General features: G+C 39.1%; 1 protein-coding gene across 1 annotated transcript; it reads right to left on the reverse strand.

Annotated features, from left to right (window-relative positions):
- Positions 1-1,335: 1,335 nt before the first annotated feature.
- On the reverse strand, positions 1,336-16,720 carry LOC112139897 (NACHT, LRR and PYD domains-containing protein 3-like; the record flags this gene model as incomplete). Its single annotated transcript, XM_024262745.2, has 8 exons — positions 1,336-2,486; positions 2,723-2,896; positions 8,816-8,992; positions 10,027-10,203; positions 11,560-11,733; positions 14,446-14,619; positions 14,721-16,515; positions 16,666-16,720. Coding segments are annotated over 8 exons (2,739 nt in total), but the record flags the coding sequence as incomplete, so codon positions are not given.
- Positions 16,721-17,064: the final 344 nt, after the last annotated feature.

Genomic DNA, 17,064 nt, shown 5'->3' on the forward strand with positions numbered 1-17,064 from the left:
CATTATTTATTCATTATTTGGAATAATTCAAATAACTGCAGATATTGTCTCTCTGTTCTACCGCTGCAGCTGTGTTGCTTTTCTTGCAGAAAATGTTCTCTATAGTCGCATATGCTTGCAGGAACTTTTCTCTCTCTCTAAAAACTATATATGATTTATAATTCTATAAGTATATTATATTAAATATATTATATTTATATTCTATCTATATATAAGGAATATAAAAACTGAGTTTGAGTATCTCTATCTCTTTCAAATATATGTATATATGATTTATAATTCTACAAGTATATTATATTAATTTCTATCTATATATTAGAAGTATGAGACTGAGTTTGATTATCTCTATCTCCCTCTCTAAAATATATGATTTATAATTCTGTAAATATATTGCATATATTATATTTGTATCTTTCTCTTAATCTTTCTAAAATAAAACTGTATGTGTTCATATATATTGAAATAGCTGAGTCTTTTATTTATTTTTTGCTTCTATTACTGTTAATCCCAGAATAAATTATAAATTACGCCAACCCATGTGTACTGGATCATAGCTAAATGTATGATGTTTGCAACAAAGAAAACATTTTGAAAATCGGTTGAGTATTCAGCGAGTTATGATCGATTAAGCGCGAGGACTCTTCGTTGCGCCTGTCAAACAGATTACAACAAGTGGAGAGGGCGACCGGTCCAAGATGGCGGCCCTGCGGCTCGTCAGCGCCAATAGGAAGTAGCGGTCGATGCGGCATCTACTCTCTGTTATATCTATGGTTCAACACATGACAGGTAGTAGACGATCATAGCTGCGCAGATTATTTTTTCCTCCCAGCGGTGAGATGCCGCCCCCTTTGAAGTGGCGCCCCGGGCAGCTGCCCGTATTGCCCGTGCCTAAAACCGCCACTGTTTACAAGTGTCTCAATTTTCTTTTTAAGTTTTCATTGTGTGTGGGGTCATGGGTGTATGTGTTATGGGGAGGGGGTGTGTGTGTGACGGGTGGGTTGGGCTTTTAGTGTATGTTTTGCTTTTAAAATGTGAAGCACTTTGAGTTGCTGAAAGTATAAAAAGCGCTTTTATAAACAAAGTTTGATTTGATTTGAAGTTCTCAGTGCTTTGTTCAGTCTGTATCTCTTTACCCCTTATCTATGTGAAAAAAATAGTTTAAAAAAACCAAAAACTTTGTGAGAAATAATAAATACAAACTAGTGAATTAAATAATCACACAATTTGTCCATGTTCATGCAATGTGACCATATAGGAGTTCTCTGAATTTAAAGCTGCATGTTCGTTTGACAATGAGATTTTCTGGAAAACAGAGATTAAATCTGAAAATTATTTATTTTCTTATCAAAATATTGTAATCCAGAGTTCTGGTTCAAATGTTTTTCCCAGTTACAGAGACAGTAACAGAATCTAACGCCTGATTGTGTCTTTCCCTGACCCACATACACATGTATAAAACATAAATCTTCAATCTAATCAATGGGTCACCCAATGTTGATAATCTTGTCAAAACCTTATTAAATATATTTAGAAATATAAGGTGATAATATTTAAAAGTAGATATAAAAAAGAACATTCTCCCAAGGTGCACAAAAGAATAATGTGTATGACTATGGAATAATGGAAAATAAACTTTCAATAAGCAAAGAACATTATAGTTGACATTTTTGTCAGAGTTCATAATGAGTGATATATTACATTTTTAACTATCTGGTTATAACTATCTCCAACTAATAAGATCCTGGAACACATGTTTCTGCACAAACAACAGAAAAAAATCCACCTCCTCTTTTTGCTCAGCACTTTTACACTGAATCATCTAAGAATTTGAGCATCACGATAATGGAAAGTCTTCATACCAGTTTTTAAAAAGCCGAGGAAAGCATTCTTAATGGGACATGATGAAACAAAAAAATAATTCAAATAGATTTTTAAAAATTAGACAAAAAAAGCTCAATATAAAACAAAACAATAAACCAACAAAAAAGTTAAATGTTTGTTTGCTTCTAAAAATAAACAGTATGATTAAAATGATCATTGAACTCTTCACCTCTCAGTTAAACTGCAGCCCTATTCCAGATTTTGGAGTTTCTGGAGAAAATGTCCTGTCGGCTCTAGGAGGGCAGCAACTTTTTATCAGGAAATCTTAGTCTAATTTGTGTGGATATAAAGGTCTGGTAAAGATTCAACATGAAAAAGAAGAATACAATTTTGAATTACACACTGAACACACTTCTACATAAGCAGAAGACTGCCCAACCCCCTAAGTTACAATGAGAAGATGAAGTGCAGGTTTCCATCAGTCCAGCAGGGGGGCTGTAGCTCAACAACTGTAAACTTGATTCTGAGAGACACAGTTGAGCTCTGAGACTCATCTCCACCTTCTTCCATTCCTCTGTCACTCTGCTCTCCATCTCCCAGGAACACTGTCCAGACAGAACTTCTCTGCAGACCATCAGGAGGAGCAGAGAATTTAGTCCCTCCACCTGTTAAAAGTATGAAGAAAGATACAGATGAAGCAGTGTCTCCTCATCCTCAGCAGTCTTCTGTGATGCAGCATAGCAAAAGAAAAGCAGCAGTTCTGTTCAGAGCAGCAGCTTCCCATCATCCTCCCCTATGTAGCATCTGCTGCTCGGATTTTTGAACTGTTGTCCTGAAGCCTGTCATCATTCTCCTCAGAGCTTTACTAAGAAACTGCAGCTTCACAGGAAACTCTACTGACCTCAGAGTCTGCAGATTGAATTTTGGATTCTTCACCAGATCCTGGAGCTCCTGAACATCTGAATCCTTCAGGTCATTGTTTCTCAGGTCCAGTTCTGTCAGGTGGGAGGGGTTGGACTTCAGAGCTGAGACCAAAGTAGTACAGCTGATATTTGACAAACTGCAGTCCTTCAATCTAAATCAAGAACAAAGACTTGAGTTTAAAAACAAATTTCATGTTTTTTATCATTCACTTCTTCTGAACCAAACCAAACTGAACCATCAGACAGAGATAGGTAGTGTTCTGCTTTTGTCAATCAGGTTTTGAATTTCAGAGTCTGGGATTTTATCTGAACAACAAAAAGAAGAGATGCTTCAAACACACAGCTTTATATAGTTCGGATAAACACTTACATGGACAAAAGCATGTAAATGCAGCTGAAGAGAAGAAAACAGAGATTAAGACAGAAAAGCTCACTTCTTGGACTCTATTCTAGTTTTTTCAAGATCATTTCCTGCTTTGATTTATTCCTCTGGTGGAAAGCAGATGAGCTTCTACTGTGGACTCTTTAATGGTCTCAATGAGACCATTAAAATGCTGTGGATCATACAAAATCATACAGCTCCCCTGTAAAATCAACAACTAAGATTTCATTTTCGCTTCATCTGTAGCTGCACTTTTGTCTCCCTTGAGGATGAGCGCAAGTGCCTTGACAAAATTAAATGGATCTCGTCGTATTTTCAAACAGAAAAAATACTCCTGCTGCTTACTTGTTTGAATACTTTTTTTTTTCAAACCACTAAACAGGCTTCTCACGTTCATCTGAGAGTGTTAATGGACTAGCTTTCACGGGGCAAGCGCCACACTGCTGTGACATCACCCAAATACTCTCTTTAGTGAATTGAATAAAAAAATACTTTTCCTCATCTATCGCCTTATTTTTAATGTCTTATCGCATGAGTGGGTTTGTGTTTTATTGCATGATTATGATTTAATGGAAATTGTGTCATAAGTTGCTTATAATGCCCTCAGGATTTTATTAGTGACTCGTTTGTTGGTGCTGGTATTCACACTCTCCAGGCTCTTTTAAAGGGGCCCTGCCATGAAAATTCTACTTTTTGAAGTTTTAAATGTATTTTACTGTTCATTCAACGCTTGTTCAACTCTTTTTACCCTTTTTTTTAATCCATCATCTTTTTTTACATCTTTGTCATGTGTGTATATGTACAGTCTATCTTCTGCTTCTTCTTCTTATGTGTGTACATTTGCTTATATGAGTTTATCTCTGCAGCTATGTGCACATATATTTATAAGAGTTTTGATTAGTGGTGTTTTGTGATTTTTCTTATTATTATGCTGCTTCAACAATAGAATTTCCCTGCAGAGATAAATAAAGGTGATCTTGAATCTTGATTCCTCACTATAAAGAACCCCAAAGTGGTATTTTGATCGATTCATGCATTTAAGAGTAATCCTCCAAAAACCTGCGCTGTCTACAGAGGCCCCTCCCATACCCACAAAAATAAGCGGGTGGAAATGTGCTGAGGTCAGCCCGATGCCATCTGCTCCCTCCAGGAAGAGTTTGCTCTGACATCTCCGCCTCCAGACTAACACCAACACTCAATTTCTCCACAGACCCAGTGGTGATCAACAAAAAAAACTTTCATTTTAGATGCACGTAACAGGGCAAACACGCTTTAATTTTTTGGAAGTTTTAAAGTCAGAGGTCTCCTGAACACACCGCCTCATTGGAAGGCATTGAGGGCAGGTGTGCCTGATCAGAGACCCTTTTTAAAAGAACAACCAGAAGGCAACAGAAATAGAAGCAGAGGAGAGGGGAAAGACAGGGCCCAAAGTGCTGTGGTGCAGGGAAGCCACCCCCACCTGGGCTTGGGAACGGGCGTGGCAGGCAGCCAGCGCCAGGTCGACAGCTGGGAGAGCGCGGTGGGGGAAGCCAGCACCGGAACATGGACCTCAGAGAAGCGTGCTGAACCATTCCCCCAAGTGGAGCAGCTCAGGGGAGGACGCTCCCAGAGGGGCAGCCGAGCCAGGAGCCAGACAGCGGTCAGAGGGGGAAGCGATACACCCCTCTCTGAGCTAAGTACCCCTCTGGCATTACTTTTGTTCTGTTGTTTTATATCTACCTAGGAGATATAATTTTATTTGTCACGGCTACTTTTTAATTGCTTGCTTTTATTTGTTTTATTTATTGTGTATTTTTATGATTTTATGTAGCCTGATATTTTACCTCAAAATTCCTGGTGTGTGTGTGTGGGTGTGTTTTTTTTCTTTTCTTTTTTCTTTTTTTGAGCAGAGGCTCCTGGCTCCAACACGGACAGAAGACGGCTTCCTCTGCTGGACTAAATAAACTGTCTTTAAAACCCCTTCTTAAACTGTCACAGGTCTCTGTCTCCTCTGGATCCAAAAAGAATCCTGCCTTCCCCACCCCCCCTTCTTACATGCAGAATACCGTATATCTTCCAGTTGTGTCCTGCCTTTAATAAATTCCAGCTCAAACAGGTGTTTGTTACTTTAAGCGCCACCGAACACTGGCACCAACCTTCCACCACAGGCAATTTGGGGTTCAGTGTCTTGCCCAAGGACACTTTGACACATAGGCAGGCAAGGCGGGAATCAAAATCTTCCGATAAGGAGTCGACCACCCTACCACTCCAAGTCTGTCAGTTTCTTCATCTGCTTGGGATCTACGTTTTGTGCCGTTGTGACCACAGCCTCTCAGACACCGTTAAGACAGGTGTATGTTTACCTTTATTGTAAATCTTTTGCTAAAGAAGGGCCCAAAAGTTTTCAATAAGGTTTAGGTCAAGTAATGAGTTCTTCATCCTTAAGGCATTTGTAAGCCAGCCACGCAGTAGAGTACTTTGATACATGTGATTTGCATAAAAATGAGTGTCTTTATGAGAGATGCAGTCTGTAAGTCTTGCAGACTTGAAAGATGCTTGAAGAAAGTGTCTTCTAAAAATTAACTGTAGGTCTGAGATTTGATCTCGACTTAATTTTCAACTCGAAAAAGTCCAGGTTATTTTTAATGATACCTGCCCACACCAGCACCCCACCTCCACCTTGCTGGCGTCTAAGTTGAAGTGGCGCTCTGTATCCGTTACTGATTCAATCACGGGCCCATCCATCTGCTCCATTAAGAGTCACTCTCATTTCATCAGTCCACAAAACCTTTGAAAAGTCTGTCTTGAGACATGTAGCATGCTACGATGCCTTCTGATGTCTTTTCACTTCTCAAAGGATGGGAAATTAAAGAAAAACTGCAAGTCCACTATAATCAGGAATACACTGATTTACTCAGACCTCCCAAGGCCATAAATTACCTCTGTGGAGATGTTATCGAGACATTTGAGAATCTGGTCTCTCTTGGATGCTAAGAGGGCCAAATGAGGCCTTGAGCCCAAAAGGTCTGTGACCTCCCCAGGCCATATTTCTTGATAAGGAAAACGCTGGACAACTCCTATGAAGGATTTACGGAAACAGAGATTTGTCCTTAAAAGGTCTTCAAAGAATCCTTTCTGTCCCACTCCCTGAAGGATCGATAGCAGACCTCTTTTGGAATGTACGGTTTATTATTTTACGACCCCGTGGACCAAAGGAGGACCAGGAACTCAGCTCAGAACAAGCTGAGATGAACCTTTGAATTTACAATTCTTTTATTCACAAATAAAGATTCTAAACATCTGTTCTTTTATTTGTGGTGTTGAATGTGAATAACATGAAAATGACTGAACTTTATTCATAGATTTCAACAGGAAGCAGACAAAACTTCCCCTATAATCTTTGTTTTTTAATGAATATGTGATTTGCATCTGAATATGATTTTAGACAACATTTAATCATGTATTGATAAACTGCATGTTAAGAGTTAATGATATGGAATACAATTCATGCTTTGATTTAATCCTCTTTATTTGACAATTAAGAAACATTAGAATTACATGTAGTTAATATTTTTCTATTTCTATTTTTCTTAAGAGTTTGAATGTTGATTTTTAAACTTTGTTTAAGCTAAACTCATTCTGATCTAAACTTTATGCAAACTTGTTTATCACAAAAGTATTTCATGATTGTTTTGTTTTCACATCACTTTACTTTTACCATGAAATACACTGATGATACCACATCTTTGAATGCTCAGAACATTTAAGAGAAATAACTTTTATTTTTCTTAGATAGTTTGAACAGTTTTGATAGAAACATGAAACTGTTAGATCCACTGGAGACGTGTGCCTGCAGCCATTGGCTGAAATCAAGGCCTCCTCTGAGGTCAAAAGGTCATGCACACTCTCACTTCAGGGCAGTGCAGTTGGAGTTTGGGTTTTGAGCAGAGAACAGCTCTAGGAAGAAGAGGAAACTTCTTCCAATTTTTTTTTTGGTCTTGTTTTTATTTCAACTTACCCCACGTAACTAAGTTTGTGCCAAGACCGTTTTTATTTTACTTATCTTTTTGGTAACTGTCGTGCATTTTTTTTCTTTTTAACTATTTTGAAGCTCATCACCATTTGTGCTTCTTATTTTTGAAACTGATTGAACGATCCGCTTTGAGACTAAACTCCAGTGAACTTTAAATCCAGCACGCTTTTTCGACGACCATCCACTCTTTTGGCTGTGCAAACCCAGATGACCACCAGAACTTCAGCCGCATCCGGTCGTAAGCTCCAGAAGAGTCTTCGACCGTCCTCCTACACCCTGCGCCAAAGCTGCTGCTGCTTTCTTCATCTCATCGGCCTCAGGAGAAACACCTTTGTCTGGTGAGCTTCGTCTGAAACTCCAGTCCAAGTCAAGCTTCGAGCCACCGTGGTGAGGAGACCCTCTCAGCAAAACTGTTGCGGTTTGATGTGGTCATAACAGCCAATTTGATTTATCCAGACCAGTGTCTTGAACAGTTTAACGTAATTGGTTTCTTTAGATTACAATTTTTCTCTTAAACCGTTCTGAGGCATTACTTTGCTCATCCACCGACTTTCACACACATTCATACACATTCCCACGCACTACATTGATTTTCTTTGTTTATTTTGTATATATTTTTATGCTTATCTCTTAATAAATATCAAAAAGGCAGTCGTTGTCCATCTTGTTCTTTCTTTGTGATACGGTCCCTTCAGATGAGAATTTACTTCCTGAAGTGTTGAGATTGATTTTGAAGATTACTCTTTAATCAATTTTAAAGCTAAAATTGATAAACTTTCATCATTGAGTAATTTTTCCTTCCTTACGGAAGGTGGTGCCCCTTTACGAGACAAAGTCAAATTCTTCATTGAACTTGACCCTTTCACGCTACAGACATGTCCATTATTGATGTTTCAACTTGTGTATCTTTTTGAGAGGTGGTCGGGTTTCAGGTTTTCTGACTTTGGCCATGTCTAAGAACTGAATATCTCGTACTTTTTGATACTCCAGGTAGGTTGCAGTTGTGGAATATGGCAGTACTGGTGAATAATGGGATCCTGGTAGCTTCAGGGTTGACTCTTCTGAAATCTTTGGTAGTTAATTAGCATCTTCTCTTCTCCACAGGTTTTTGCATCCTCATCAACAATTTATAACAAAACAGTTAATAGTTCTGTTATTACACCCCAGTATGTTGAATATTTCAAGAGTGCTGCATCACTCTGATAGACTTTTTACAATATTTGACTTGTCAGGGTCTGTAAAATTTCTCCTACAGCCCATTTTACTTGAGGAGATGAATCTGCAAAATAATTATGCACACCTTTATATAGGTCGTTGAGCTTTCTAGGCCACACCCTCCTTTGTGAAACAAGTTCCTATCACCTGATATGCTTTGAATCAAATATGCATTCAAGTTTATATGGCTTGATGTTGGCAATTGTGCATAAAATTATTATATGATCAAAATAGTATCTTGCATAATAATTATGCACACAGTGTATTGCAAAAAAATTTTTTTAGAATTCCTTGAATTTTGATAGTTTTGCTCATATGTGTAATGGAAACTAAGCTAATGTTAACAAAAAATAATCCAGCACCCCCGTCCATGCGTGCTTCCCAAGAATAACTCAAATCTGCATGTGAGCTGAATATAAGTAAGACTAAATTGGTCATAAAACAGAAGATCTCAGAACTGACCTCAGAGTCTGAAGTCTCCAGCCTAGATTCTTAAAGAAACTGTGCAGATAAAAGACTCCAACATCCTGAAGGTTCTTGTTGTGGCTCAGGTCCAGTTCTGTTAGATTGGTTGGGTTGATCTTCAGAGCTGAGCCCAGAACTTCACAGCATTTTTCTGACAAACCGCAGTTCTCCAGCCTGAAAGCACACAAAAAAGTGTATATGAATGGTGTGAAGTGAATTGGGTATGTGCTGCTCAGCATCTCGGTGTGTAAATGCATCTGACAACAGTCAGACAGCAGATTTCTGCTGTCAGTTCTAACAGTGAAGTGGCTTCTTCTAAACAAAGCTTTACTGTAAGAAATTAATTCCTGACGTCAGCTGACTCCAACATCAGTCTGACAGACTTTAATCTGGTGGATGGGTGCCAAAGCAGTAAACTTTATCTGTGAGGCTTTCAGGACCTTTCTATCACGGTTCAGTGTATACATTGAACCAGATACAGTATATCTGCAGGTCCAGATGGACCAGACTCTTGGATGGACTGCAGTCTTCTTCCAATGTGAAGAACGGACGATAATCAATGTCATGACTCAAGAGGATGGGACTCCTCTATGCCAGCTACAGATCTACCTCTGCAGGTTTACTCACTTTTATCATTTCTCTTCCCCCAAACTCTCTTCTCTGGATTTTCTCTCTTGTCTATGCTCCTACTTGTGTTTGTTTGCATCCAAGTACATTTATGCTGTCATGTTTTGATGTTTCTGATGTAGGTGTCAGTTAAAAATTGTTAAGTATTCTGAAGCCCGACTCTGGATTGCTTCCCCTCCTTAGGGTCCCCACAAAAAACATGCTTTGCTCTGCTAACTTATTAAAAAATTGAGTTTGTAGCAAAAGCAGATATATCATAATATTGTGCTAAAAGAGAATTTGTCAATTGTAAAAAAAGAAGCAGGAAGTGAAAAAGAGCCACAAAAGCAGGTTGGAAATCAGTGTGGTAGAAACATTCTGACCTGTTGACCTGTTTTTCTCTTTCCTTGAGCTAGTTGGAAAAGTTCATGAAGAGAAGGTAAGCTTTTAGAAAACACCAGTCATCTGCACTGACTACAAGCTGTAATTTTGCTTTGCGGCAGGGAAATGACATGTTCAGAAAATCTTCCAGTGAAACATCATAATGTTCTTTATCTGATACATTCTTCTCATCCTTCAGGGAGTTCAACTTATTTACTGACCTCAGAGTCTGCAATCTGCAGCTTGGACTCTTTAGAAAACCATCCAGATGGAAAAATCCTGAATCCTGAAGGTTGTTGTTCCCACTCAAGTCCAGTTCTGTCAGATTGGACGGGTTGTTCTTCAGAGCTGTGCCCAGCGCTTCACAGCTGGTCTTTGTCAAACTGCAGTTCATCAACCTGAAAGCATGACAAAAAAATTGTGTGAACAGTGTTCAATGGATCATGTGTATTCGGTCGTTCAATGTGTAGCTCAGCATCCCTGTGTATAAATGTGTCTAATAACAGTCAGACTGCAGAGTTCTGATGGTTCTGCTTTTGTCCCTACCGTCTTTGGTCCACTGTAAGAAAGGACTTCCTGACTTCAGCTGTTTCTACGAACATGAAGCGTCCATAACAGAGGTGTTTCTGTGTTCTTGTGTTTCTATGCTGTCAGTGAACTTCCAAATACTCTAGTTCTAGATACTCCAGATACTCATTAGCTTGATTCCCTCATTACAAACACAACTTTGTCCTCATCCATGATTCCTCTGGAGTTACGTGGAGACTCAGAAACAAGTTTGTTCTCTAAAAGTTTTTTGAACTCTCATTTTCTGCTGTCAGTTCTGTCACATGAAAAACCTTTGTGAAACAGAGATTTGCTTTTTCCATCAGGAACTCAGTGCTGTCATTGATCTTCTGGAAATATTGCTCACTCTGCAGTTGAATTTCCGACAACTATTCTTTCTGCTCCACTTCCAGTATTCTACCTGAGGACACTTCAGTGTTTGACACAAACTGCAATGCCTGCTTCGTCACTAAGGGTCTCCTTCATAACAACAATTACTTCAAGATTATCTTCAAACACAGATGAAAATGTCAGAGCCACCACCCGTTCACAGACTGGTGGTAGCTCTGCTTTTGAACACCGGTGGCAACCCTACATCAGAGGCAATGTAAGGTTCAGTGTCTTGTCTAAGGACGCTTCCACACAGGGGCAAGGCGGGAATTGAAGCTGTAATCTTCCAATCATAGGTCAACAACCTACACCACGTTCGCCCAAGATGGAGTTGAAAAGAACCCAAGAAGAATCAAAAATCTGTGCAAAATATACAATTTAATCTGTAGAACTCTAGAGTGTTTATTTCTGAGCTACTTAAAAAAAATATTCCTTATTGTTTCACTTTTTAGAACCAAGCATAAAGATACTTTAGAGAAATTAATCAAACAAATTGATCTGCTTAAGTTTGGACACCCTTTTCCCTCCAATTCCTTTCACATTTACTGGAAATAGATCTGTTATGAAGCAGAAGCGGGAAGTAAAGAAGAACTATCAAATCATGAAACATCAATGGGGTGGAATCATTCCCTCTCATTATGAGATTAAAAAAAATGCTCAAAGAGATATTCTAAAAGTCAGCTGCAGTGACTCCAAGCTATGATTCAGCTTTGCTGCCATGAAATAACACATGTTAAAAAAAAATGTGATGAAATATCACAAAGTTTTTCATTTGATATTTTCTTTTCATGCTTCAGGAATTGAGTTTATTTACTGACCTCAGAGTCTGCAGTTTGCAGTCTGAACTCTTCAGAAAACCACAAAGATGACAACATGCTGAATCCTGCAGCTTGTTCCAGCTCAAGTCCAGTTCTGTCAGATGGGATGGGTTAAACTTCAGAGCTGAACCTAGAGCTTTACAGCTGATCTCTGTCAAACTGCAGTCCTTCAACCTGAAAGCAGACAGAAAAGTGTATTCAGGAGCAATGATGGCAGCTGCAATTCCAGCTCAGTTTGGACTTTGAGTGTAAGTAGGCTATTCCAGTAAAAAAAGCTTCATTTTTCTGAAGGAGTCAGTTCAAAACTGCAGCTGCTCGTGAAATGTGACATTGTAAGATCTGCACATGTTTTAAAATTATCCAGTGATTATTAAGGAAAAAAGAAAACTTCAGGAACGGTTCAAAAGTGAAAGCAAATGTCCACATAATTGATTACTTCAGAATTGTGAGTTTAGAAACTACTTTGGATTTCATTGTGTGTTTAAGACTACTCTGAATATTTGATTGAGATGAGAAATAGATTTTAACCATATTGATCATTCAATGATTTTTTTTCAGAAAAATCCTGAAAAATTTTGAGGACTATATAAAAGTGAAAAGCCAGTTCCAAACAGCAGAAAACAATTAAACAGAAAAAAATAGACAAGGTCCTGATTTAAAAAGATCAGTTTCGTATCAATCTTTATCATACAATAAATCAGTTGAAAATATATATAACACCATCTGTTTATTTCTATAGTTTTTCTTAAATGAAGAAATTTGAAAAATATTTAAACCTTTTAAAAAATTGCCAAATATTAAAAATGATGTAGTTAATTTTGGAACTTTTTGAAAACCACAAAGAAAAAAAAACATTGTAAAACCACTGTAAATTTTTCTTTGGTTCTGAGTAACCAACAGAACCAGGTCTGCAGGAAAAATCTGTCAGTTTGCTGAAGTGTGACCTCTTAAAATCTCTCTGTGTTAAGGTGCATTCACACCGAACGTGAATCGCGAGGCGGTCAGTTTCCATGTTATGTCAATGGTACAGGTGACATGGAGAAATGATTACAGATGTTTTTGTAGAACTCTCACCAATAAATAAACCTTACTTCAAAATCTTCTGTGTCTTCTATATATTCTTATTGAGATATCCACAGACCATGGCTGCAGAGAAAAACATTTTCCAGAACTGCATTTCACAATAAACCTGGCTAATTTAACCTCTTGGTTTTCTCTTCTCTTTTGACAAAACAGAACATGGGGAGATGTCCTAGGGTGGATGGGAATTCATGTCTCAACAGAAGCTATTGTTGAAATTAACATTTGAAGATGTACTCTGATCTGAAATGCTTTAGAGCAAGAATAGACAGCTTCAGGCCTCGATGGCCACATTCCTGCATGACCAACATCCCTTGCTCTGTCTGGCATGTTCTAATTGGCTGGACACACCTAAAGCAGGTAATCATGAGTCATGAGTAGGGCTAGACAATCTATAAATCATGGGTAACACTTTATAATAAGATTCCTTAACAAGCTTTCTTAACACATTAATAAGCATTATTAATGTTCTTATGAGGTGTTAGTAAGACATTTATTGGTGTAATAAGCCTAATAAGGCTTATTAAATTCCTAAGTTAACACATTTACAAGCATTATTAATGTGTTAATATGATGCTTATTGTTACATTTATTACCATCGTAAACGTGGAACAAATAAGTGTTAACAAGCTTAATAAGAATCATTAACAAAACTTGTTAACAGATTAGTAAGCCTTATTAATGTGTACAGTTCTTGTAAGACATTTAATATCATTATAGATGTCTCACACTGACTTCTGTGTTGATAAGCTTAATAAGAACTCTTAATGAACTTTGTTAACAGATTAGCAAGCATTTATAATGTGTTAAATGCTAGTAAAATATTTATTAGGATTATAGGTGTCTGGCAAATACCTGATATTGTTAATGAGAATATTGACTACTCAGTCAGACCATTGTCTACTAAGACCATATTAGTAAACTGGTAGTAAGCTTAATAAATGTGTTAATAAACCTTGTTAACCATTTATTGAATGTTTTGCAGCACCTTATGTAAAGTGTGATCAAAAATCATATCAGTAAACTGGTAGTAAGCTTTATTAACAGCCAGGATAATAAAAGAGTGGCTGTGCAAGAGGCATATCAAGGTTCTGGAGTGGCCCAACCAGTCTCCAGACCTAAACCTAATAGGAAATCTTTAGTAAGTTTAAGTTCTCTCAGTGACTGCCCAGAAACCCAGCTGCTCTAGAGAAGATCTGTGGGGAGGAGTGGGCAAAAATACCCCCTGCAGTGTGTGGAAACCTGGTGGAAAAACTACAAGAAACATTTGACCCGTGTACTCGCAAACAAAGGTTACTGTACCAGACATTAAAATCGATTTTTTTCAGGAGTTTAAATAATATTTTTTAGCAGTAGCATACAAATGAATGATTTTAATAATCATACAAAGTGAATTCCAGATTTTTTTAGATTATGTATTTCAAATTGGACACAAATCTAAGATGCAAATTTTAGACCCCTCCATGATTTCTAAGTAGGAGAACATGCAAAATCACAGGGTTTTCAAATACCTATTTGCTTTCACAATAGGCTACTTCTGGATGAATTTGCATTCTCCTTTCTAGTCTTGCATAAAAAAACATGCAAGAAAATAAAGGTAAACATATCTGGCTCTACTGAGATTTTGAGTTTAACTGATGTTTTATGTGTGTGTGGTTCGGTGGGTAGGTTTGTGGGGGTGTGTGTGTCTGTGTGTGTCAAACACTCTCCTTCTGTTTCTTCTTCCCTGACGTCTATCTGACATTTAATCCTAAATGTAAGTAAACTGGTTTTAAAGCTGGAACAAAGAGTTTAATGAACACTGACCTGAGTGTCTCCAGTATACAGTGTGGACTCTTCAATCCATCAGACAGAAGCTTCAGTCCTGAATCCTGCAGGCTGTTGTTACTCAGGTCTAGAACTCTGAGTCTGGAGGACTGAGAGCTGAGAACTGAAGACAGAGATGCACAACTTCTCTCTGACAATTTACAGCCACTCAATCTGATGAGAAAAACGTAAAAGAGTTATTAAAACTTATTTTTGTTTTGTTTTTTTCTCCATTGTATTTGTTCACTAAAGGTGATTTTCATGAGAGTTCTTACATAGCTTTGTTGGAGGCTTTGATCACTGGCAGCAGCCTCAGAAGAGCCTCCTCTGAAGCAGAGTATTTCTTCAGGTCAAACACTTCCAGATCTTCTTCTGATGACAATAAGATGAAGACCAGAGCTGACCACTGAGCAGAAGACAGTTCATCTGTGGAGAGACGTCCTGAACTCAGGAACTGTTGGATCTCCTCCACTAGAGAACCATCATTCAGTTCATTCAGACAGTGGAACAGGTTGATGCTTTTCTCTGCAGACAGATTCTCACTGATCTTCTCCTTGATGTACTGGACTGTTTTCTGATTGGTCTGTGAGCTACTTCCAGTCTGTGTCAGCAGACCTCGTAAGAGACTCTGATTGGTCTGCAATGAAAGACCCAGGAGGAAGCGGAGGAACAAGTCCAGGTGTCCATTTGGACTCTGTAAGGCCTTGTTCACAGCACTCTGGTATAACTGGGCTGGACTGATTTGAAACAGTCCAGAGAACCAAGATATCTTCTGTTCTTCCATGATGTTGACTTCAGAGGTGAATACAGTCAGGTGGACATGAAAAGCAGCCAGAAACTCCTGAACACTCAGATGGATGAAGCAGAACACCTTGTCCTGGTACAGTCCTCTCTCCTCTCTAAAGATCTGTGTGAACACTCCTGAGTACACTGAGGCTGCTCTGATATCGATGCCACACTCTGTCAGGTCAGATTCATAGAAGATCAGGTTTCCTTTCTGCAGCTGCTCAAAAGCCAGTTTTCCCAGAGACTCCATCATCTTTCTGCTCTCTGGACTCCAGTGAGGATCTGTCTCAGCTCCTCCATCATACTTGACCGTCTTCACTTTGGCCTGAACCACCAGGAAGTGGATGTACATCTCAGTCAGGCTCTTGGGCAGCTCTCCTCCCTCTCTGCTCTTCAGCAGATCCTCCAGAACTGTAGCAGTGATCCAGCAGAAGACTGGGATGCGGCACATGATGTAGAGGCTTCGGGATCTCTTGATGTGGGAGATGATCCCTCTGATCTTATCTTTATCTCTGAATCTCTTCCTGAAGTACTCCTCCTTCTGTGGATCATTGAACCCCCTGACCTCTGTCACCATGTCAACACACTCAGCAGGGATCTGATTGGCTGCTGCAGGTCGTGTGGTTATCCAGAGGCGAGCAGAGGGAAGCAGGTTCCCCCTGATGAGGTTTGTCAGCAGATCACCCACTGAGGTGGACTTTCTAGGGTCAGTTAGGATCTGAGTCTTGTGGAAGTCCAGAGGAAGTCGACACTCATCCAGACCATCAAAGATGAAGATGATCTGGAAGTCTTCAAAGCTGCAGATTCCTGCTTCTTTGGTTTCAGGGAAGAAGTGATGAACAAGTTCCACCAAGCTGAAGTTCTCCTCTTTCAGCACATTCAGCTCTCTGAAAGTGAATGGAAATATGAAGTGGATGTTCTGGTTGGCTTTGCCTTCAGCCCAGTCCAGAGTGAACTTCTGTGTTAAGACTGTTTTCCCGATGCCAGCCACTCCCTTTGTCATCACGGTTCTGATTGGTTCTTGTCTTCCAGCTGGGAGTTGAAAGAGCTCTTCTTGTCTGATGCTTGTTTCTGCTCTGTCTGCTTTCCTGGATGCTGCTTCAATCTGTCTGACCTCATGTTCTTCATTCAGCTCTCCAGTTCCTCCCTCTGTGATGTAGAGCTCTGTGTAGATCTCATTCAGAAGGGTTGGGTTTCCTGCTTTAGCAATTCCCTCAAACACACACTGGAACTTCTTCTTCAGACCAGATTGGACTTGATGTTGACAAACAACAGCAGGAGATCCTGAATGAAGACAAAAATCAGCGTAAATAAACTAAAATAATCTGTAGCCCTGAATGATCAGGATTTGAATCCATGTTGTTCCATATGTGTTGAGACATCAGTAAATCTTCATTTATCCAGCAGGTGAAACCTTCAGAGAAATCCTCTTACTATTCTGCAGTCGATCAGCCAGCTCCTCCTGCTTCATTTTCCTCAGGAAGTTCTCTGTGATCTTCATCAGTGACTCTCTGCTGCTCCTCTGCTCTTCGTCTTCACCCCCCAGTTCCTCCTCATCCTCCCTCTGACTCAGAATCTTCTGGATCTTCTTCAGCTCCTTCTTCACAAAAGTGACAATGTTGTCCTCCAGCAGCTGCAACAGAATTCTAGATGAATGAGCCAATCAGAGTGAAGTCATGGAGCCAAACATCAGCTCCATGTTGGACACACTGACAATCCACTGGTCTACAAAGTGCAGCATGGAGATGACTGTGAACAGAATGATGGAAAAGTAGTTGTTGTTCATGTACAGACCAGAAATATGGAGTCCAGCTGTGTTTGATGCTGCTGGAC

Source organism: Oryzias melastigma, linkage group LG2 (genome assembly GCF_002922805.2).
Source record: "Oryzias melastigma strain HK-1 linkage group LG2, ASM292280v2, whole genome shotgun sequence".
Taxonomy (NCBI): domain Eukaryota; kingdom Metazoa; phylum Chordata; class Actinopteri; order Beloniformes; family Adrianichthyidae; genus Oryzias; species Oryzias melastigma.